Source organism: Vigna radiata, unplaced genomic scaffold (assembly GCF_000741045.1).
Source record: "Vigna radiata var. radiata cultivar VC1973A unplaced genomic scaffold, Vradiata_ver6 scaffold_48, whole genome shotgun sequence".
NCBI lineage: Eukaryota > Viridiplantae > Streptophyta > Magnoliopsida > Fabales > Fabaceae > Vigna > Vigna radiata.
In genome coordinates, this window is record NW_014542925.1 from 1,567,362 (window position 1) to 1,591,678 (window position 24,317).

The 24,317-nt window shown below is 33.1% G+C and overlaps 3 protein-coding genes across 12 annotated transcripts; 1 reads left to right on the forward strand and 2 right to left on the reverse strand.

Moving 5' to 3' along the window:
• Positions 1-1,004: 1,004 nt before the first annotated feature.
• LOC106752874 (probable protein phosphatase 2C 28) lies at positions 1,005-8,171 on the forward strand. Of its 8 annotated transcripts, none has more exons than XM_022777297.1 (7): positions 1,005-1,134; positions 2,132-2,197; positions 2,469-2,516; positions 3,570-3,818; positions 3,903-4,176; positions 5,256-5,410; positions 7,804-8,171. In XM_022777297.1, the coding sequence occupies exons 1-7, from the start codon at positions 1,036-1,038 to the stop codon at positions 7,810-7,812; spliced, it is 900 nt and encodes a 299-aa protein (XP_022633018.1). In that variant the 5' UTR covers positions 1,005-1,035; the 3' UTR covers positions 7,813-8,171. The 8 variants fall into 8 exon arrangements, with proteins under 8 accessions (XP_022633018.1, XP_022633017.1, XP_022633012.1 ...); XM_022777296.1 differs by lacking the exon at positions 7,804-8,171 and adding an exon at positions 6,062-6,196; XM_022777291.1 differs by lacking the exon at positions 7,804-8,171 and adding an exon at positions 6,082-6,382 and having other exon boundaries at positions 1,006-1,134.
• Positions 6,439-13,386, reverse strand: LOC106752873 (histidinol dehydrogenase, chloroplastic). 2 transcript variants are annotated; one of them, XM_014634643.2, is made up of 14 exons: positions 13,092-13,385; positions 12,963-13,015; positions 12,792-12,864; positions 12,598-12,699; positions 11,361-11,462; positions 11,161-11,232; positions 11,028-11,090; positions 10,842-10,883; positions 9,793-9,852; positions 9,583-9,693; positions 7,847-8,017; positions 7,250-7,340; positions 6,705-6,996; positions 6,439-6,586 (listed from the first exon to the last, which is right to left on the reverse strand). In XM_014634643.2, the coding sequence occupies exons 1-13, from the start codon at positions 13,182-13,184 to the stop codon at positions 6,719-6,721; spliced, it is 1,311 nt and encodes a 436-aa protein (XP_014490129.1). In that variant the 5' UTR covers positions 13,185-13,385; the 3' UTR covers positions 6,439-6,586; positions 6,705-6,718. The 2 variants fall into 2 exon arrangements, with proteins under 2 accessions (XP_014490129.1, XP_014490130.1); XM_014634644.2 differs by having other exon boundaries at positions 6,465-6,582; positions 13,092-13,386.
• Positions 13,387-13,736: 350 nt separating this feature from the next.
• Positions 13,737-21,821, reverse strand: LOC106752789 (small RNA 2'-O-methyltransferase). Of its 2 annotated transcripts, none has more exons than XM_014634557.2 (10): positions 21,616-21,821; positions 20,653-20,952; positions 19,117-19,206; positions 18,153-18,607; positions 17,824-18,069; positions 16,279-17,213; positions 16,037-16,188; positions 15,847-15,963; positions 15,213-15,350; positions 13,737-14,468 (listed from the first exon to the last, which is right to left on the reverse strand). In XM_014634557.2, the coding sequence occupies exons 2-10, from the start codon at positions 20,923-20,925 to the stop codon at positions 14,034-14,036; spliced, it is 2,841 nt and encodes a 946-aa protein (XP_014490043.1). In that variant the 5' UTR covers positions 20,926-20,952; positions 21,616-21,821; the 3' UTR covers positions 13,737-14,033. The 2 variants fall into 2 exon arrangements, with proteins under 2 accessions (XP_014490043.1, XP_014490045.1); XM_014634559.2 differs by lacking the exon at positions 21,616-21,821 and adding an exon at positions 21,477-21,603.
• Positions 21,822-24,317: the final 2,496 nt, after the last annotated feature.

Genomic DNA, 24,317 nt, shown 5'->3' on the forward strand with positions numbered 1-24,317 from the left:
GTCGGAGAAGCGTGAAAAAATAAAACCAACGAGTTCCGTGAGCAAAGCGAAATTTGAGTTGAAGAATTTAGGTAATAAACAAATCTTTTTGGTTTGAGTTTATTTTTAAAGGAAAAACAGTAGTTTGAGTTGAAGTTGTAGTATATTTTGTTGTGCATTGGATTTTGCTAACGGGCACAATTTCACTTTTACCTCTTAAATAATAAAGCAATGTCATCTGGAAAATATTGACCACCCGAAACACCAAAAACTATACTGATTACCAAAAGTTAAGGTTATAATGTCATGGTTTGGTAAATAGATTGTATATTTTTGAGGAAGCTTGTCGTGTGTTTTCGGTGGTATCTTGATGAACAATTAGATGTATGCAGGAAAACATTCCTTTCCATTATTTGGATTAATATTAGAATGGTCTACAGTTTTTTGTAATTTTTTTCTTCTTCTTGTATATTTTTGTGATCGAGGGGAGGTTGGATGGAAGATGGAAGGAAAAGACGAGGGAGAAAAATGGAGAAAAGGTGAAAAACACTGACTTAATGTAAGAAAAAGAAAATTGTGTCAGTCTACCGTTAGCTACATCAGCTAGTTTTTAATGGTGTTAGTTTTGAAAGATTAAAATCAAAGTTTCCTTAAGGAGAAGAACTAAAATATACTTTACTTTAAAGAAGAGACTAAAATCAAAACCGCTTAATAGTATAGGAACTAAAAACATATTTAACATCCTTAAACAATTTTAGTTATAACATTATTTTAAGGAAGTTACGATATTCTGAAGGATATAATTTCTGGATAAGTAAAATGATAACGTTGTTGGCTATGATATATTTTTTTTTTGTTTAAATCTAATGGCGATAGAGTAACGAATCTGGTTCCTTCTAGAGTAGAAGCTGTGAAGTAGGCAAAAGCAAATACAATAAGCGGTGAATGACACTACCCCATGCATTCTTTAGCCACGTGTCCTTCCTTTCCACCAAGGACACTTGCACGTGGTGCTTCAGAATCATATACATATATCAGTATCATCTATTGCTTACCATGCTTCCGTTTCTTTCTCAGTCTCATTGTTATTCCTCAACTTCTTCTGAATCTGAACTCAGCAAAGACAAAGTCATGCATCAAACGAATATGATGAAGGTACGTACGTAAGCTTATTTCATGCAAGAGGTGACTCCCACTATATGTTCGTAATTGTACTGGTAAAGGATAAAGTATGCATGTGTATATGCTAACATTCTCATCATATGCTCTAAAAAAGTATAAGATTATATGAAAGTGACTATGGAGATTCAAAACACATATGAGAATTTAATACTTAGAAGAAAGAATTTATTATTATTATTATTATTATTATTATTATTATTATTATTATTATTATCTATAAATAATTGTAAATTATTGAATTTAATTATTTGTTAGAGATAATTTACAAAAAGAATGGAAGCAACGGTATGAGTTTTTATTGATCGACTACGAATTGGTAACTTAATGAACTAATCCAATCCAGATCATTTATTAGCAAGTCCAGATCATTTATTAGCAAGTCCAGATCAAGTCCTAATCATTTATTAGCAAGTCCTAATCATCTATTAGCAAGTCAAAAATTCTGAACCCGGTTTGACCTACTACAGGTTGGTTTGTAAATGAGTTGGCTCACTAGCTCATTTAATTACCAAATGTCATCCAAACACAAAAACAAAAAATATAAATAAGTTTCTTACGACATAATTTTCATAAATAAAATAATAAATTAAAAAAAAAAATTCACAAATAAAATAATAATTAAAAAAAACTAAAAAAAATTAAAATAATAAATTAAAAAAAACTAAAAAAAATTAGGTAAATAAACCAAGTTAAAATTTAACCCCCATAAAAAAATTTATTTCAAAAAAGAAACTATTTCCTCCCTTCCTTTTATTTCCAACCAACACTTTATCACGCACTTATGATGTGATAGGGGATGAAATCAAACCTCTTCCATTACGCACATTACGCACATGTCTTCTAAATTGTTATTTTATGCAATATTTATGTAACTTTTTTTTTAAAATAAAAGCTGAAATTTTATTCAGTGTAATCCAAATAAATAGTTTCTTGACATCAAGTAATGGCTTTATGATTTCGTCTTGACCAGGCCGAATCTAACTTCCATAAAAGAAAGTCAACCTTGACTACCGATGAACATCCTTCTCCATTCAAGGTATATCTAGCAACTTTTACGTATATACCGTTGTTTGGACGAGTTCGAAGCAAAAAGAGTTTTTTTTTTTTTTTTAAAAATTTTAAATACTTAGTCCTTTTGGTTATCAAATATACAAATTATTTTTAATCATTTTTAGTGTCTGCATATATCATTTGAAACCCCCTTATCCTTATAGTTCTTCACTGCAAGGACTCTCAGGATTTAAAACCTCACCTGAATTTAGGAAACAGTTAGTACCAATGTTCTGATAGACTTTCTTTTCTATTAGAAGAGGATATCAAGAAGAGGAAGCAAGGTGGACTCTTTTGAAAGGAAGGTTATCCTCTTTCATTCTCGTTCTATTGTCATCTTATAATATTATAAATTATAATTATTAAAATTATAAATATAATCCCTTTCATTTAATTTAGATTTTCCTCAAACTTAATACATCATATCAACAAATATTCAAAACACTCAATGCACCAAATTAATGTATACTCTCAGCTTCAATTCAAATATTAAACTTCAATTTAGAATTTCAATCATAACTCATTTATGCTGTTTGTAACATAAAGAAAGCATGATGTTGGAGGAGTTATGTGTTAGAGTGGGGTTAGTGCTAATGTTGCATAGTATGTAGTTACAACGATGGAGTATGCAGGGGTTAGTGCTAACGTAAAATCCGAGTCAATGTTACTAATAGAATTGCTCAACTTACAGTTAAAGAATTAAAGCCTTTTATTATGTCTTGTCCCATCACCAGATATTCATTCAAAAGCTTATACTGCATTTTCAGAACATCATCCCATATTTTGTCACCTGCAATTATCCCCTAGCTGTCCATTACTTATTTGGTTGGTTTTGACAAAGTTTCTCTTTAAGAAATACGTACATTTTTTTTCTTCTGAAAATGTCTCTAAAGAACATGAATACAAGCAGCAGGTGATTTATTCCAGCTTCTTGGTACATAAGCAAGCTGTTTAAGTTTTGTTTTTACATCTTTTTTTACATTTTTATATATTTATTAATGGGGTAGTTGAATTCAACCTCTCCTATCTTCCCTTCCAACTTTACCACTTATAACTCCTTCGTTCTTACATAATCGTTTCAAGCTATTTGTGTTGTGATTATATTATCGTTTCAAGCTCTTGTGGGGATTTTACAATTGCTCAATAGGTTAGGTATCTACTTGATTTTTATCAGTCAACAGATCATGAAAAAATAGCTTTTGCATCTTGAGACTTATGGTTAACCATTTTTAGCTTCTCGTTCTCTACAAAACTTCATTCCCATGCATGCTCTCCCCAAAATCAAATGATCATTAGTAAAAGACATGGATTTTATCATACAATCTAACATAGGAAAGCCTGAATTTTACTAAACACAGGAGCAACCTCACAAGGGTATGGTCACAAGATACCCAAATGAAAAGAATAACCCTTCAAGTAGACATTTCATCCATGGATATCACTTAATACAAGGACAGATGAACCATGGAATGGAAGACTATATTTTCGCTCAACGTAGGAATCTCGATGGCTATGACTTAGGATTGTATGCAATATTTGATGGTCACTCCGGTCATGAAGTTGCCAAATACTTACGAAACCATCTATTCGAGAATATACTGAGTGAGGTATATCCCTTAGTAACTGTTATATTTCAGTCCACACCATTATTATTCTCACTAATATTTGTTTTCTTAATCCTGCATCAATAGCCTGGATTCTGGGAAAATCCAGGGCAGGCTATTAAGAAAGCATGCAAAGCAACGGATGATGAGATTTTAGAAAACATAGCTGATTCAAGTAGAGGATCAACAGCAGTTGCAGCAATACTAGTCAATGGAGTAAAGCTACTGGTAGCCAATGTTGGTGATTCTCGAGCAATATCATGCAACAAAGGTCGAGCAAAGCCACTTACTGTGGATCATGATCCAGAGAAGGAAAAAGCTCTTGTTGAGAGCAGAGGGGGTTTTGTGTCTAAGAGACCCGGTAATGATGAAAAAAATTCATCAATATTTATAAACTTCAACTTCAACTTTCTTGCTCATCCAAGAAAATAAGTTAGTTTTAGAATAGCCAATAACTACTTCAGGGCAAAAATTAAAATATTAGAAGTTTAATTTTGGAACATGATAACTGATATTTATATTTTAAAATTTAATCTTTACATATGCATCATTCTTTATGATAGTGGCAATATAGAACATTTTTTCTATCCTGTATATGAGAACATTATTACTAGTATGAGAGAAGTTTTACTAGAATAATGATGATACCAGCTTTTTAAGGGTAAAATCTATCTCTACCAAAGGCTTGTGTATAATGCTAATTCTTGACGTCTGTGAAATTGGGGCTTCTAAGCCTGTCTTGCACTGTCAATACATAGGTTTAAGAGAATAAGTATCCTTTACTGTTAATGCTTTATAACCCGCAATTGTGTGCCCGATATGCTTGCCGTATTTCTAGTCATGAGCTGCATCTTGTCAAATATTGCTAATATGAATTTTCGGTATGCACAACAGTACCTACTACCAAACTAAAGCTCATTAATTATCGCACAAGATAACTCTACTGCACCAATTTGCAACACCCAATCACGTAAGTGATTACTATAACGAGAGGATCACGTAGACTAAGTATGCATGCGTGAGGCTCAACATCTTATGTCAACTGAACAACTTGTTCTAATTCAGGAATCTGACATTTGATATGTTCCATGTAATGTTTATGTAATCTAACTGAAAATCTTTGTTAACGTTAGTAGCTTGCTCTGTCCTCCAAATGGACAAGCCTTCCCTCGCCCTAAACTTTCGTGTCTCAAAATTGTGAGTGTGACCCCCTTTTTCCTACTTTTGCTGCATTCACCAGCGACTTTATGTTCTTAGGGTTATAACATAGATATCCAATAATTTTTTTCACATACCTTATAGCCTGCCTTTCTTCTCATTTGATTTTATTTATATTTTCATTCGTGAACTTGTGTTGTTCCTGCCAAGTCCAGTACTGAACATTATCTGAATTTCCAGTACTGAACATTATCTAAATTGCCAAAAACATGACTTAATCAGGGAATGTTCCAAGAGTGGATGGGCAATTAGCAATGACAAGGGCATTTGGAGATGGAAAACTAAAGGAGCACATTACGGCAGAACCAGATGTGACCATTCAGAAGATTGATGAAGACACTGAATTCATTATTTTGGCAAGTGATGGTCTGTGGAAGGTACAAAAATATTGCATGCATCTTATAATTACACATGAACACACTTTGGCTGATGCAGAGCAAGCATAACCCTAAACTCTACAATTTTAAAATTTTAAAGAAATATACCGTAGATGCAAAACCAAAAATATAAAGGATAAGAAATATTGAAAAGAGGAATAATTTCATATTTCTAATCAATTGCTAATTCATTCTGGAATGACTGAGTGAGATTACTAAGCAATTAGCCAAAAAAACAGTTTAGGGACAAGAAGAAACATGGAAGTAAGGTGAAATGAAATACATAGCATGTCAAGCTAAGTTCATTTGCATATTTTATGGTCAAAATTTATCCTATATTACACCGTAACATATAATTCTAGGATTTACATTTTCTGACTGTGCTCTTAGCTCCAGAAACATGGTCTGAACAGTTGGAAACTACCCTTGTTTTCTTCGGTCCTAATAGTTCGTTTTGCTTCCTTAATCACGCACGAGAACCATGCCATCTGTACTTTTAGATTTCTTATATGTGCTGAAAGTCATTTTCTTTATTTATACATGAATTTTATATTCTTTCAATCTAGATCAAGTAAAAATTCAAATATATTAAATCATGCACTTACATGCAATAACGAAATGACATGTAAGAACCTTGATCTTGAGAAACAGCACTGGCCCATCTATCGCAGGTGATGACAAATCAAGAGGCTTGTGACTGTATCAAGAATGGAGATGGTGCGCAGAAAGCAGCTAAGAAATTAGTTAAAGAAGCTATATCTCTAGGAAGCTGTGATGATATTTCATGCATAGTTATAATGTTCTAGCTTACGTGCTCCATAGTGCTCCTGCGTTTCACGAACTTTTGCCTTTGTCTCACTGTATATTATTTTAAATTTCAATAACTCAAGGAAATGTCTTTAAAATATGCGAGGAACCATGAACGGCTGTTTAACTAGCTACTACACATTTGATGTTTCTTTATTTGGTCAATCATTCCCTTCACATTAGGCTAACCTGCTAAAACTTACCAAAACTTTTACCCATCATCCTTCACAGAAAACCATGGTCCAACGATTTTTCACTTTGTTTCTCTGAATTCTAGCTTTCAAATATGGTATCAAAGCTCTTGTGCACAGGTCACTTTCTCCCATACGATCCCTCCAGAAACTCAACGATGAAAAACGTCGACTCTATCTAAAACCAATTTTCACCAAAATTTAAAATTTCAATACCCACATGACTTAAAAATGGCAATTGCTTTGGTACTAATTTTATGTAAGACGAATAATAAAGCAAATGATAGTAGGCTTACCGTAAATTATCTTGTCATTTTGAAACCTGTCTGCCTTCTATGTCCTCAAGTCTGAGGGTAACAGCCAGCTTGTGGGCATCGAGACCTTCAACTTCTGCCATCGTTGCTACGTATGGCCCAAGTTTTCTGAGGCCTTCTTCTGTGAGAGATTGCACTGTTATGTATTTCAAGAAAGAATCCAATGAAACACCGCCATACATCCTTGCATAACCATAAGTGGGAAGGACATGATTTGTCCCACTTGCATAATCACCAACGCTCTCGGGTGTCCACGGCCCTAAAAATACAGACCCTGCAGAGGCAACAAACGGGCATGTAAATCTAGATCAGGAATCTAAAGATCAAGGAAAAAATATCAAAGTGCCTAATACATTATCAAAGTTATATCTACGATGGCAGTTTTTTTAACAAAGAGGAAGATGTTTACAATTGGCACCAAGTTCAATTGTGTCATATGAGAGTGCAGATATAATATGTACGCTAGCAACAAAGTCATCTCCGAAACCCCAATCATAAGAGCAACTAACGATATGACAAAGCCATACCTGCATTCTGAATAAAACTCTCCCACTTCTCTGCATCCTTCACATTGACAATTAGATGCTCAGGTGCATATAAGTTTGAGAAATTGATTGACTGCAACATGAAAAAGAAACACCAGGTTCTGAAACACCAGCAAATGACGTAATAAAGATGTTGATAAATTGTAACCAAACTAACGAGATATTAGCATTTAAGTGAACATTATAAATTCAAGAACAACGAAGTTATAAATTATGGCATGTCAAGAGATAATGCTACAGCATTATATAGCACTGTGGTTCCCCTGTTATGAAAAGAGGATTAAGCATACAAAGTTGTGTCAACTACTGCAGCATACATACATATATATATATATATATATATATATATATATATATATATATATATATATATATATATATATATATATATATATATATATATATATATATATATATATATATATATAAACATATATATATAAACATAGGCATAGATAAACATAGGCATAGATAAGCCTAACATCTGTGTTAATGCCTCAAAACAAGTTGTTTTCTCTCTTGCTCTTCACTCTTAGTGGGATTGAGAATACATGGATGAACTTGGGCAACACTACTGACCTCAAGCATATCATGTGCATGAACAATAAAACTGTGGGTCAAGGCTTTAGCAGCGAACTCTCCTCTTGGTAGACTCTGGCACTGCTTGCTGAGTTCCTCCTCTATAGCATTCAAATTCACGCCTTCACCAGCAATCACAAGCACAACCTGACTATCAGGGCCATGCTCAGCCTGAACATCGTACGGTAGTTGCAGACGCATCAGCATTATATAGAAGGGACATAAAGTTCTTAGGCCGCTGAATAATTACAAAATATATCTTGTTTAAGAGTAAATACTTGCTACTATTGATAAGTATAGATTGTGCTTGTCTTTGTACTTAACCTAAAAAACATGTTTTCTTTCCATATTTTTCACATTGTAAACCACGCGGTAATTAAGGAAGAAGGCATGTAAATAAACAACATTTCAGATCATTTCAATTAAATAAACCCAAGTTCATATGGAGTAATTATTAATGAATGTAACAAAATATCTAAACCTAAAAGATATAATGCCGATTTAGACCCCAAATGTCAAAATGATGGTGGAAAAAGCTAAATTACACTAGCGGTACGTATTTTAAAATAAATATCTACTTTTTTGTTTGGCGATATCACCTTGTAGTCTTTTTTTTTTTTGGCGATATCACCTTGTAATCTATTTTTTCTTTTGGCGATATCACTTTGTAGTCTATTTTTTCTTTTGGTGATATCACTCGGGACAAGTAGGTTGATACAAAACACTATGAGATTGATACAAAACATATTTCTTATGAAAAGAAGATCTATCATATCTTCCTGATTGATATGACTTATACTACAAGACTTGATGTTTGTTAAATCCAAGATCGACTTTCTTCGATTTTGACAAGTGTGGATGACTCAAATTATCATGCATACGAGATTTTGGTTAAAGAAGGCAATGCGGAAGAGCTATTTTCAAGATAATATAGTCCTCTGGATTCATGTTATATATGTAAATCAGCCAACCTGTACCATGCTTGTACTACAGAAGAATTGCACCAGATGTTAAAGAGCAATATAACGACTTAGTTAATCATTTGCATAGACACTATTAGTCTTCTTCCAAAAGGAGTTACAAGTTTTAAAGGTTCAAAGGGTCCCCAATAATGGAATACTGTCAAGCTGGGAGAAGGCAACAAGACAGCAGGAGATGCGGCTCTGTTGCTGTCACTCGAGGGCGGCATGTAAACTACACTCCACATGCCGATGACAAGGCCACGTAAAGAAGCTGTGCATGACCGTGGGTGTAGTGGATTCTGCCTTCACGACCACCACAATTTTTATTGAGGAGGTGATCCAAATCTGGTACTAGCTTGAGAAAGTGGCATTGGCCTCCAGCTGCTGGAGACAAGCTTTGATACCAACTTTAGTGGAAGTGTCTTAGAGAAAAATGCTTCAGCCATATGTTAAGTCTAAAGATAAAAACCATATGGCTGACAGAAAACACCTAGGACCCTACATGATTGACAGCCACAGCCAAAACAGCTTTTACAGAATAATCTAGAAGACAAAAGCAAGTCCTTTTTCTAACAGACATCACGATTCATACTGAATTGGGTTTTGGAAAAACTAACATCATAATACAGAGAAAAAAGCTTCCAGAAATTAGAATTAGTTACCTAACGAGCATGAGATACCTTGCTAAAAGAGTAAAAAAGAAAGGTAATCAATTCTTACTCAGTGTAGATGGCCTTTCATATATCATATAGAAAATTTTAGAGCTAACTAAACCTGGGAAAGCAAATCGGCAGCTACATGACGAGGAATCGCATGCTTGTCAGCAATAACTAAAACTTCGGATGGACCGGCTGGCATGTCAATTGAAACCATGGCTTCACTGTTCTGCAGAAGATTTTGGGCAGTAATGCAAAGCAGGAAGATCTATAAGATCTGGAGTAAAGCAGAACATATAATAGAGAAAAACGGCGGTTCACAGCTCACTTGCAGAATCATTTTTGCAGCTGTGACATATTGGTTTCCTGGGCCAAAAATCTTCTCAACCTACAAAAGCATTATCACAAAAACACAAAATAAGAAATCATGAAAAAAAAATAAGAACTATGAAGTATTTAAATTTTTCGGTTACAAAATAAATGGAGAAATTTCAAATAATGTTCTGGACTCTTTACAAACTACAAAGTACATTTAATAGATCCTATAAATCTTGAATATGAGCAAATTCTAACATAATACCGCAGTTGGTTATAGCGTTTTCAAACAAACCAACTTTTCTTCTCTTTCAGAAACTACTTGAAAATACTACTATGATTCTGTCGTTTTTCTTATATCATTTTGCTATTCAACAATCTAAAAGTTCCTTTTTTGTTTCATGTTACGTTTTCTTCTGTTTAAAATAAAGAGTGTAAAATGCTTTCTGGTATGCACAAATAAAAAATGGTCTGCGACACTAAGATTAAACTAGATTCTTTATAGGTCTGATAAAATTGTAAATACCCTCTCTCTCATACTGCCCATTCTATATATAATTCAATAATTAAAAAATACATTAAAACGCTCAACCTACCAGAGGTAGTGGGGGAAATTCAAGCATATAAGATACCTCGCTAAAACAGAACAAAATATACGAACTGGATCAGAAAATGAAGAAAGAAATTTTATTACTTGCACGGAAACTGAATTACAGGTTTTCGAGACATCTGTGTCAATTACGATACCCCCTTACTAACCCAGCCCCCACTTTATAATACCCACCTGATCAACAACCAACTTACTGTATTAGCTACTATTTCTGTTACAATTATAAATGGTCTCATCACTTGTGTCCCTCCTATTTTGCTTACTGTATACACTCCTAACAGGAGGTCTCAGCTCCTTATCAGATATATAAAAAGTTAAGTAAATCAAATCCACATACTATACCATGCAATAGTAAGAAAAGAAATGAGCTCAATCTAATAGCTGTAAACTATAAATGAACAGAAATTTCAACAAAAAAACAAATGAAATTATAATGAGAAAAACGGATCTACCTTGGGACATGTTTCAGTTCCCCAAGCCATGGCAGATATGGCCTATAGTGTCAAACAATGTCAAATTAATGATTATTTAATCATTAATACAAACACAGAAACATAAAATTAAATTAAACATATGGATATGAACTTCAAACTATTGAAATAGATAAGACAAGGGTGAAATTTTATCATGCTTCAAACCTGAGCTCCGCCAGCTTTGAGGATGTGAGTAACCCCTGCCTTCTTTGCACAATACACTACCTCCTGCAGAGAAAAACATTAGCCAGAAAAGATACTAACCTCAAATATGTTTTCATACAATAAAGATGAGTACCTTGCATATAGTGCCATCCTGAGCTGGAGGAGTAGCAAGGACGACAGTTTTACATCCAGCAATCTGAGCAGGCTGCATATAAATAAAACAATCAAAGATTAATAAATATGATAAGAAGATGATGATGATTATCAACAATCCCGATGCCACTATAGGATGGAGAGCAATACACAAACTAATAAGAAATAAATTCAACTTACAACTGAAAGCATCAGAGCTGTTGAAGGTAGTACAGCAGTTCCCCCTGGAACATAAAGGCCCACAGTATTAATACTTCTTGAAACTCGCTTGCATTGGACTCCCTGACATTTTCAGAAATCTCAAAAGACTAACATAAAACAGACACGAAGGGAAGATAATGAAACGAAAATAACTTGTTATCAGCAGAGAATAGATAGTAAAAACCAATCAAGAGAAGGGGCGCATATACAATACAACCAAAAGGAATAGTAAAAATGCTTAATTGCAATTTTAGCTTCTCAATCGTGCAATTTTGGTCCCCCTATGTCCTATTGCACCAATTGAGTCCTTCAAATATTGCACTTGTGTCATATTTTAATCTGGTCCCTTCGTCGGTTTTCTTTTTAAAATTTAAAAGATTTTGCTGAGATAAAATTGAATGATGACGTGCAGCTAATATGATGTCTAAAACATTTAGTAATATGACTTAATTTCACTTCTAGTCCTTCATGATTGTGGTCTAAGAAGGGATAAAAGTTGCAATTAAGTCACGATAGCATATGTTCATGAAACATGTAAACTGTCATGTTAACGACAAACTAACATAGAGACTAAAATCGTATAATTATGATGCCCCAAGGATTTAATTTGCACAATTGGAACTAGGTGGACTAGAACCTATAAAGCTCGGAGGCTTTCACTGGAAGCCGTTTTCCTGCTTCCAACACGCCTTTGACCCAGAAACACAATAGCTGCGTGCTGAACAGAGTGAAGGACACCTTAGGCGGGGCATGGCCCAATCCTTGGACGTGTTGGAAGTGACGAGGCGTAAAACGCGCTGGAAGTGATGCCACCCATCCTCGAAAATGTGGTAGTGGTGGGTTAGTGTCAGCACATTTCTCTAGATATCAGTCTCTAGAGGTCCCAACTTCTGTTGTGGACCTAGCCTGAGACAAGACTGTGTGCAGCGGCAGGAAGCGGGTGGTGACAGTGGCTAAGAACAAAAACAGAGGAAACCTTTTCTATTTCCAACCGTGGAATATATTAAACCAAAATTATAATTAAGTCTATATAATTATAACTAGTTCAATTAAGTGTAGTAAAGTAAGTAAAAGGTATTTTATATTATTAGAGCTGGAACTTTCTACTGGCAAGATAATCCTACCAGAAGCAACTCAAAAAGAAGTTTCAGAAAAGAAGCCACACCAATGTCCACTGATGAAACGCGAATACGTTAATAATAAGATTTTATCATACTTTGATGTTCTCAACATTTGTTTCAGGAGTCCTCTGAGCAGCATGAAAGGCATATATATTGCTGTAGGCGATATCGAAAGCTTCCTTAACATGCGCATCAAGCTGCAATGCAATGCAGAAAGTCAAAATTGAATAAATTGAATACTTCAAAACAAATAACGAAACGGTGATACGAATAAACAAAAAATAAATACCAGTGGATCTGGAAGGTCGGCGACAAGGTGAACAATGTCATCCAATTGAACATTGTCGAATTTCAAAGTATATCTACAGAAATACGGAAAGAATTGTGAGGTTGAAAATGATCGTAACGAGAGTGACAAAGGGGAATGAAAAGAGGAAAGAACAAAGAAGTACGAACTCACTCTTTGACAGCAGCATCGCCTCTTTGTCGAACATGGTCAAGAATGGGGTTGACCTGCAAAGAGAAGTGTGAGAGATTGAGAATGACAGTGAAAAAGTGGGAAATAGTGAAGGGACGGAGAGGGGCAGACCAGAGAGAAAACGGAAGAGAAATCGATACGAGGACGAGCAATTAGGCTGCGAAGCTCAGCATCGCCCAGTTCTGACAATCTATACGACTTCATAATAACCCACTCAAGTAAGATCAGTGACCAACCACCACAACGCAAACTAAACCCTTCTTCTCCTATCTTTACTCGCTCTTGCCTAGTTTATTTCAAACTTCTCTCTTCCCTTCCCGTGCGCGCATTCCACGCGTGACAAAGAGACATCTTCGAACATAAACCAACACTAACGCGCTACTTTTTGTCGTTATTGTCTCCCCATTAAATTTTTTGAGTAAGTAATTGTCTCGCCCTAAACTAAAAGGATAATTTATGTTTGTTTCAATTCTATTTTTACAATTCTATTAATTAAAATATTTTTATATATTACACTTCTTTAATTCAAATAATTACATTTTACTTTTTTTTCTTCTTTTTCACTGTCTTAAATTCATCTTTCTTTTATTTGAAAAACTATCTTTTCATATTTTTTGTTATTTTATTCTAATTGTCATATTTCATTCCCAAAATATTAAAGAATTAAAATAGAGATGAAAATATGGACAATTTAAAAAGATTTAAATGATTAAAGTATGAAAAGTAAAATATTAAAATCTATCACAACTACAGCCATTTAAAACGCGGAACATTAGCTCCACATGGTATTCTAATTGGAAGTTCTTTATTCTTCATGGGACAATAGGAAATAGATGCAAAATATACACTAAAACAAAATGCAATGGATGAAAATATATCAACTATTTCCCTTTTTTTTCTAGTCAGTACCCTACTACATAACCTTTCAATTCACCTAGTCTTCTCCAAGCATCCTTTCTACCTTGCTTCTCTGCTATCAAAATCACCAGCAATCTGATTACCTGAATAAAATAACTCTACTTATCTACCTATAGTTTCCAAACAACAAATAGTTTATTCCTTTCTACTATTCCATTCCCATATAACATTATAATGGTGTTCGTCAGCATGCTTCAGTACATCATCTTCAAGTTCCCAGTCCCTTTTAAACACGGCAATCTGCGAAGCATAGCCGGGCTCAACATCAGCAGAACCACCAACACCACTAAACTCCACCTTGTAATTGTGCCGTGCAGATAAGTCAGATGCCCATTGTCTGAACTGTGCTCTGGTCCACTCAAATTTGTGGTCGTGATTACGAAACTTGCATGATTGTAAGAGGGTTTTATCGTCTAATTCCTCTTGTTCTTGGGCTAGAGGATTCGATTTCTGGAGTACTACATTGTATTCAAAATTTGGAGTGGAAACAATGAGAATCCTTGGCCGAAAAAAACTTAATGCCACATCCCCAAATAGACAAGCTTGATCTTCTTCCATATGTTCAATTACCTGCATTGTATCAATGATTCATATAAGTTGATTCATAGGTCATAGTAGTGCTGCATATAAGAAAACTATTTAACCAAAGGACATAGGAACATGAAAGTGATAGCAAATACAATTCAACTAATGAATACAAACTACGAAGTATATTTGCCGTGAATTGGTGCAGGAAGTGACAAATAGGTATACAGGTACAATTATTACTAGTTATGACAATACAGAAGTGGTTTAAGAATGAACTTGAAAAAAATACAAAAATTATAATGAAATTGAGAGAGTATATTCTGCTCTCTTCGGTTTTCATATTTATAGTAGTTTGAGATACATTAGATACATTGGATGAGAAGAGAACTCTAGAAGATGTTCCTAGGAACTAGGTCTAGCACAAAGCATACTCCTAGGGACTAGGTTCAGCACAAAGTACGATAAATCCTATTTAAGACTATATATTCTAACAATGATAAAGATCACTGGCAGCATTACACAAGGCTAAGGTGCTTGAAGAAAGAATGTGAACATTGACTAGTCATAAGGAAAGCATACGGCACAATGCAATTTGAGAAATTAAATCCTAAGTTATTGAAGGCAAACTTGTTTATCAGAGAGCCAACATATTCTAAACTCAAGAATAATAAAATCATATATGATTGACTTGAAGAAAGAATAGACATGACGTCTAACATGACGACGGCCATGTCAAAACAAATTAACAAGGGCAGAACAAAATAAACAACGGATAATGAAACTTACCTCTAAACAAGTGCCGATATCAAATCCTTGCAACTGAGAGCCAAAATTCGTAATTGAACCTTCATAAAGAATTACTGATTGTACGCCTGTCCATAGCCCAACAGCATCTAAATTTGTAGATAATTTTGAATTAAGCACCTGCAAAATATGTGCACACAAAACAAAACAGCTTTACTACCAAAGCAATATTTATACGACAGTATTTTTCCACTAAGCGGGCTGGTTCGAATGGACGAAACAATTTCATTATGAAAATTTCCGCATTGTGCAGAATACTAGTCAGATGTCAATTTAATCAAATATATAATCCTCCACTATTAAAAAATTCCCTCAACTGAAAAGAGCACATCATTGTTATTCAACAAAAGAAATAATATAAGTGTTTACGTATTACTTTGATATTTTCTATGATAACGGACATTATTATGTACATAGCAAGAGTTTCCTAATTTCAAGTGATGAACAAACAAAAGACTGGCACACATAATGGACAAAATAAAAGCCTTTTATTTTGTTAAAGGTCGGGACACATAACTCAGTCTGTAAACATTCAAATCAAACCTAGCTCTTTATAGTACATCTGAAGCATAAACCCTAACAAATAAAAACTTTGTTAAAGGAAAGTGAATGTGACCTTTGCAGCACGGGTAAGACCCTTCTGTGAAATATCAACACCCGCCATTTTCTCCAAAGACGTTGGATAATTTAACAAAGCTTCCAACAAGCTTCCAGATCCACATCCAAAATCAATCTGTGATAAAGGAGTGTCAAATTAATATTTTAGGTTAACCAAAGAAGATCAAAGATGAAAACATTTTGTATACCAACGTAGTAGCATGAGATTCTAGAATTTGTTGCACTCCAAATTCGACCCTTTGCTTTGAAAGAGGAGGGCTGAAAAGAGCCTGCTCCATTCTTTCTTCTGGAGGTTCAGCAACCTTGATCAAACTTATTTCATATTCTATACAACAGTCTTCTGAAAAAATAAAATATAAAGCCATGACAGTCAGCAATTTAACCCCACACAGAACCAGGGAAGGGGTGAGAATTGAGAGAAAAAACTCACTAGAAGATAACAACGACAACATTTTGACTGATTCACCAGCTGAAGCAAAAATCAAATCAGAAGAGAGGAAATTTATAGAGAAGTAAGCGTACTGGCCAACAGACATCTGCATCACAACCTCCTCAATGTATGAAACTGTAGCACCGACTCCCACTTCAAATTCAAACTCATCACATACTTCAATAACTTCTTTGACATTCTGGCTCTCCACAGACAAAGACACTGAATACCTTATACAAGGTAAAGATCCATTGCATGGACAGACACCAGAATATGGACCTTCGATCTTTAAAGACTGCACCATATTCCCCAGCATGTCAAATGATGAATTCATATAGGTTGGTTCAACTAATTTATTGCATTGAATTGCATTAAGCTGACCATTGTGTGTTGATTGACCAGCTAAAATCTCACTGATAATGTTGTTGGAATAAATCTGGATATTAAAGTCGTCTGCAGTCTCGCAAAGCCGCTCAAAAGGAAGAATCCTACTCTTAAACCACATATTCAGCCATGATAGAACTTTCAATGAAGCGTTCTGAATCGCATCATTCTGCTTTTTATAACCATCCTTTGGAGAACACAAAATTATTAAATCTCCACACCTAGAAAGCAATTTTATTTCACATTTAAACAACTCTGAATCTGAATGCATTGAACTTGTTACACAGACCCCATTGATATGCTCAATCACATTGTCACCAGATTCTGCAACCTTCAAACATGATCCTGATAATAATGATGATGTTTTGAAAGGATGAAATGAAAAGAGAGGTTCGGACAGACGGTGCTGGCGGCAAAACATACAAAGTATATCCCTGGGAAGAGAACCCCTCCAGTTTGCTCTTGTGGTGAATTTTGATGGCAACTCAGATGCAAGTATTGCCTCCCTGGATAATTTATAAATGCCACCTGGTGTCTTCCCTAGAAGCATCCTGTAATGGAAATCTAACCAACCGTAAATGATGCAAACTAAAACAATTTTGCAGACATAGATGTTGAAAATTTTCATTGGCTGTTGTCTAAAAAAGACAAAATTACAAGTCGATGTTCATCAAAATAAATATTTGACAAATGAATTCAAAGGACAAATGACTCAGACTCAAAATGGGCAACACATGAGATACGAAACTCTGAAGATGTTAGGCATCCATACACCATTACTTAGTTACGTAGTTAGTTTAGTGAGCTGGAGTAATTTAAACATTGCATGTTGCTTATAAATAAGAGGCGCTAGAGAGAAATATCTGCCATCTAAGAAAAGAGTGGGGAAAAAAACAGGGTCTATCCAATATCCTGAATATTCAATAAAATTCTGTTTCAATAGACTCTTTTCTATAGTCCAATTGCAAACATTCAATTTGTAGAGACATAGATTCATGAGAAAAAGAATACTTTGGTAGGCCACTATGAAACAGTAAAAGTGCATGAGATGATAACATCTTTCTTTTAATCAAGTATAACTTGTAATTTACTCTTAAAGGCAATTTAAGTTTGACAACTATGCAATAAACAATTCAATGAATCACTTGAATTTAAAGAGACCTGTAATATAACCGAACTGATACATCCTCATAGAAAATGTCTCTAGATTTTCGTGTATATCCAATCGATGCTAATATTGCATCACCAGCTATATCTTGCCCAGCAAAGTAACTTGCCCTTACATTCAGAGCTCCCATTAAATAAAGGGTTTCTTTTCCGATTGAAAATTTAGAAGACAGATCAAGTAGATATGGTTTTGGAACAGTAAAGAATAGTCTTATCTCGGAAGAAGCTTTACCTAAATTCCTGTAGAGAACAAGAAGTCAAGAATAAGTTATCAATGAAACTCAGAAACTTTGCTGTAATGTCATCAATCACCATGACCATACCTTGAAATCATAACATTGGCAGCTTCTTCTAAACCAAGTTCATTTGCAATGACATCAAGGTAGTATTCTCTTAAAGAAATACGAAGAGTAACTTGTTCAATAGATTGTTCCACAGAACTAGGAATGCGTACAGCAGCAACCTGAATGCATTCTAGTGAATCATGTTCTTTCATCAATGACTCTACAATATCTTGTGGATACGGAGTCAGACTTCTAATACAGAGATATTGTTCAGAAGTAGCAAGATACTGGCACAAGTTGGCAGCGGCACTCTTTATGTATGAAATAACCAAAAATGGGTTGGTCTCCACATCAGGATTAATACATTTACACAAGCTGAGAAGCTTTCCATCATACACAGCAAGGACAGAAATAGGAATTGAACCACAAAGGTCACCTTTACTCCGCAAAGTTGCTCGAATGTGACCACTAAGAGGATGATCACATAAAAGAAACTGTAGATGTACCAAATGGCAAAGAAAATTGGATATCAGACTGATTTAAAATTCACTAATGGATAATGTCAGAGCAGCATGCATAAAAAAATTAAATTTCCTTTTGAGTAATTTGTAACCATGATATAGCTGCAAAAGATAATTGTAAACTCTTTACTAAATTTAAATTATAGAAGAACAAGACAAAAAAGTGAGACATCATTTTTTCATACAATATATTATACTTTGCTGGCTTTTCTAAATTCTAAAAAAAGTTCTTTTGAAATGTTCTGTGAGGCCATCCATGTGGAAGTGTCAACTCAATTGTCTAAGACATACAAACATGCATCTTACATCTCTGAACCAACAAAATAAACTTTTAATAGCAAACCTAATTAGGAGGGTAAGACATGTATCTAATGGGTATAGGGATGTGTCCATATCAGAAATGTGTTTTAACACTACAACACTTCAAAGAGGAGTGTCCTTGCTTCATGACCTAATATACAAAGTTAAAATGCGTTACCTACCTTTTCTGAAAATATGAAGGCGATTCGAGCTACTAAACTTTCTTGTGCTCCTTGCGGAGTGGGATCAATGGTCTCTGTACAAATGCCAAGCTGCGTAGTATTATGGAAGTTAAAATGACATAATCTTTATGACAATAAACACTTGAATAAAAGATATAATAATAACAGTTCCAATGTAGCAGAAATAAGTATAAGAAAATATCACATTCACAATACTACCATACCACAATGTACACATATAAAACATACTGCAGTAATCGATTCATTGTTGGGCAAAAAGATATATGCCTATCCATAACATTTTTGAGAAATTATATTTAGTTTGAAACTTTTAGTGTATACTTACTCAGATTTATTAGCATCTCCACATATTTGTGTCTATACTGTATGTTTTTCTTTCTGTTTGTGAAAGTATAAGTAAACAGTAGATAGCTGGGTCTTGATCAAATATGTTAAGAGTCTTTTAGTGACAACTGCATCTTAATCAGTCTGTTATGAAGCTTAGTTAGCCAGTCTTTACCATAGCCTGATTTTATATATACATGAGTCTGCACGCTGTACCACTAACTTTTTCACTTTTCAGAATCAAACAAATTCCATAGTTTTTCTCTAAAGCATCAAATCTATTGGAAACAATGAGACAATGAATCAGGAAAATGGAATCAAGGCCACATTAATAGTGCTCTCCAATCTCCAAAACAGGGCATCAATCAAAAAACAAGAAACATTAATGGAAAATTCCAGTAAATTGAATGATACATTACAAAAACATGATTATATTAATCAAAAGACTCACTCAATTACACTGGAAGAGACAAAAGACTAAGATTCATACAATGGCAATCTCATTGACTTTTTAAATTTCAAGAAAACAAAACCATCCTACAAACTTGACCACAATCATCTTCAAAGCATGACCAAAACAAAAAACAATCAGTTATATCCAAATGTAACAGCATGAGCAATTAGTCATTTATGTTGGAAGTCCCACATCGACTAGAGATAAGACCAATTCAGTATCTATATGTGAGTGCAAACTTCACCCTATAAGTCGGTTTTGTGAGGTTGAGTTAGACTTAAAGTTCACTTTTAACATGGTATCAGAGTCGTCATTAAAACCTATCCTAGCGATATTTGTTGTTTATTGGACATATTGTTCTACCTGCTATCGAGCCGTTATCGGACCACCTATTAATGTCTAATCTCACATTCGAGATGTATATACCTCGACGTGAGGGGGTGTGTTGGAAGTCCCACATCGACTAGAGATAAAGCCAATTCAGTACATATAAGTGAGTGTAAACCTCATCCTGCAAACCGGTTTTGTGAGGTTGAGTTTGGTTAATTTACCGGTTCTACCTCTTCTTGTTGACTCATTACAGAATGCTTGTTTGAATAAATAAATAAATTCAAAAGGTGTGTGAGATAAAGCAGTAGCACAAGTCAAAATAACAGAAACTGAATACAATTAAATGCTGTTTATATCATAAGCTGTGTCTTATGCTTGTTTTTAATACTGATCAGAATGAGTGATACCTTCTTGATAGCAATCTCAGCTGCAGATTGCTCTGCATCCTTCTTCTTTTTAAAGGTCCCTGAAATGACTGAAAGTTCTGGAAGCTGTAATGTGCAACGATAAAGGCAGGGACCCATCTGTGGAATACTCAGTCCAGGACATTCAATTTGACGAACCTCCTTCACTTCCTCTACCACATAGGAAGCCTTATTGCCAAAATTTTGGTGTATTATGGCCTTAGGTGTAAGGGTTGGTTTTTTGTGTGAAACAACAAGATGTTCCCTAGTCTCCATGACAAAAAGCTCAGACCATCCACTAACCTAGAAAATCCAAATAAATAAATAAATCAACAAGAACTTGTTTCATTGCAACACACTTCAAACTTGTCATCATATTAACAATAGATTACTTTTGAAGTGGTTATTAGTATATACAGAATAAATACAAACCAGAGACATTACCCTTCGCATTTTCTTTAAAGGGATAGTAAAATATTTAACTGAAGGATGTTTGAAAAGCATTAAACTAAAACCTAACTTTTTCTGTAATCGGTATTTGGCAGGCGAGGGGGAATCTAACCCCTAAGCAGCAGTCCTTGTTAATCCAATTTAACATTTGCAGTATACTCCCAAATATATATTCACCAACAAACACACATCAGAATTCGTAGTTTTACACAGTCTCCAATATTAACTTTAAAAGGAAACTAAGAATCGATCATTACGTACTCGATTAGCAGCATAAAGAAGCCCAAGCAAAGAAGCATACATTTATGATGAAAGTAATAAAAGCAAAGAAAAAAGCAGAAAAGTAAATGACAGGACGGAAACTAAACGCGGAATACCTAAGCGAATGCGAGGGAAATAAGAACTGAGGAGCAAGTTGAGGACGTAAAAGTGGTTGAAAGCATATACATTTCAACATTCAAAAAGAGAAAGAGAACAATGAATGAAAGAAAGAAAGAAAAAGAAAGAAATGAGAACCTTGGTTGAGTCAGCAATGGGGTTTGTTTGTAATGGGAAGGAAAATGAAGGATTGTTGTAAAGTATGAGTGAAGTGATGGAGAAGAAAAGAGAAGAGAAGAGGAAAAGGTTTTGTTTTCCTTTCAAATGGAGTCACTGACAATTGCAAACCGAATCATGCCTCTACGCGTGGTCGCGTGTTAACTACTTGCTTCATAAGTTTTTTATTCACTGTATATATATATATATATATATATATATATATATATATATAATATATATATATACAGACAGGTCAAAACACCTAACCATGTTGGTGTCTTCAAACTTTTTCTAAAATAAAATTAATTAAAAAGTATTATTAAAATTAGTTAAAACATATTTATATTCAATTTTTTTATCATTTAAATAATTTTTATAATTTTACTATAGGTAATTTTTTAGATGAATATTTTATTAAATAGATACTTTAGTTTAAAATAATAGTAAAATTTTAGAAAAGAAAAACCAAATAACAGTTACATTTTAAAAATAAAAAGTCAAGATAAAATTGATTAAAAAATTATTTTTAATTAAAAACAACTAAAAGAGTAAAATTAGAAATAATATATATGTATATATATATATATATATATATATATATATTAAAAGAGAGAATTCTCTTTATATAATAGTATAGATAATATAGATTTAGATAATTATAAGAAAATGTTATTTTTTAAATATTATATTTTTATGAAAGAATACCTATAAATTTACATTAAAATAAAACAAATATATTAATTAAACATGCATAAAATATAATTAATTATAAAATGTTTTAATTTTTATTCAAAAGATTGTTATCATTATAATTATATAAAAACACTTTAATTTTTACTAGTCTTTTTTGTAATGAAAATTAAAAAATTAACTATAGAATATATAAATACTAATAAATGAGAAGGATTAAACTAGTGCAAATAATAAATGTTATGTCTTTTGGACGAAAAAAAAAAGAGAGTAAAACAAAATGAAAGAAAACAATAAAGAGAGTGAAAAGTGAAATTATTTAAAGTAAGAAAGAAGAAGTTTAAAGTCTATGATTAAGGTAATGAAATGAATTGTTAGTATATATTTTAAAAAATAAATTTTCAAAATTAATTTAATATAAAAATATTCTTAAAATAAATATTATAAATTAAAATAGAAGCTACGCTGAGGGAAAACTTATTGAGATCAATGTGGATTAGTTACCCTGTAGCTCATTCCTAAACAGACTTTTATTGATAAATTAAAATAAAAGTTATTATAAAATTTAATAAACAAAAACAATATTTTTAAAATAATAGCATATCAAAATAAATTATTATATAAGTTATTAAAATTTAAATTTATTTACTTATTTATTATTTTAATATTTCTATTTTAATTATAATTATTAATAAATTATTAACTTATATAATTGATTGTAATTTTATTCATAATCCATAGTAAGTTTCTCCTCTTTTATCAGATACTTATCATTAACTTTTTTTCGATTTGTGTGTATATTACATTTTGGTTTTTATACATTCTTTTACTTTTGGACTAAATGACAGATCGATCTTCAAATTCAAACAAATAGTAGATGAGTTCATTTTCCCTATGTGCTAGACATGGAGAATGAGCTACAGGGTAACTAATCAACATTGATCTTAAGTACATTATTTCTTAAAACCATTAAAACTAATATTAATGTACATTTTGACGTATTGTTCATTAAATTTTGGATATTAATGTGCAATTTAATTTGCTTGATACCATGAGATATGTTTCATTTAAATATTATTTATTCATTGATGTGTATGAGAATTTGTTTGTTGATTTTCCTTAAATGTAGGCACTAAAGGTGAATTTCAATGTTCAAATTGAAATGAAAGTCCAATGTTCAAATAAAGATGGAATTGATTACCTATGTGTTGAAATTTACTAAGTGTTTAAATTTGTTTACTCTATAACTTTTTATTTTCATTGATATTGTTATTGATTGTACAGAATTTGACGTAGTTTATTATTCTAATTCAATTTTAATAAATGTTGGTGTTATAATTTTATATTTTAATTTTATAATCTCTAAAAAATTTTAGTTTTGTTGGATTTATAGAACATGATAATGTTCTTTGTGCAAGGCCCTTTGGTGCACGTGATAAAATAAAACTAGCATATGACTTTTCTCACCTTTATTTTCTAAACAATCAAGAATTGCAACCTTGATTTGAAAGAAGTTGGATCAATAAGAAAGTTCTAACTTCAAAAGTTCGAAGAGTTAGAAATTGTTATGTATTTGGAGAGGTGATTATCATAATGATTAATATCCATGAGACAAAAATTCAATTTACATTTTGTTAAATTATATTAATAATTAATATTGGTTCATGTAATGTAAGGTATGATTTTAATGTAAAGATTCTAATGTGATGATTATTAGAATATTAAAGTATTAAAGTTATTGGGATTATTTTAGAGTTATTAAAATTAATCCCTCTCTTCTCACTTCAAAAGGGCATTTTGGTATTTTTATTAAGGTTAATTAAAATATCATAAAAGAGGAAAAAGTTTTATGACAGTGGACAGAGTTACGTTTCTGAAAAGTGAAAAAGAGAGAACGAACGTTCTTGGAAAAGACACTTTGACAGAGAAACTATCCTTGCAACTTCTATATCATCAAGAAGGCATTAAAGAGAAGTAAGAGGAGAGAGAAC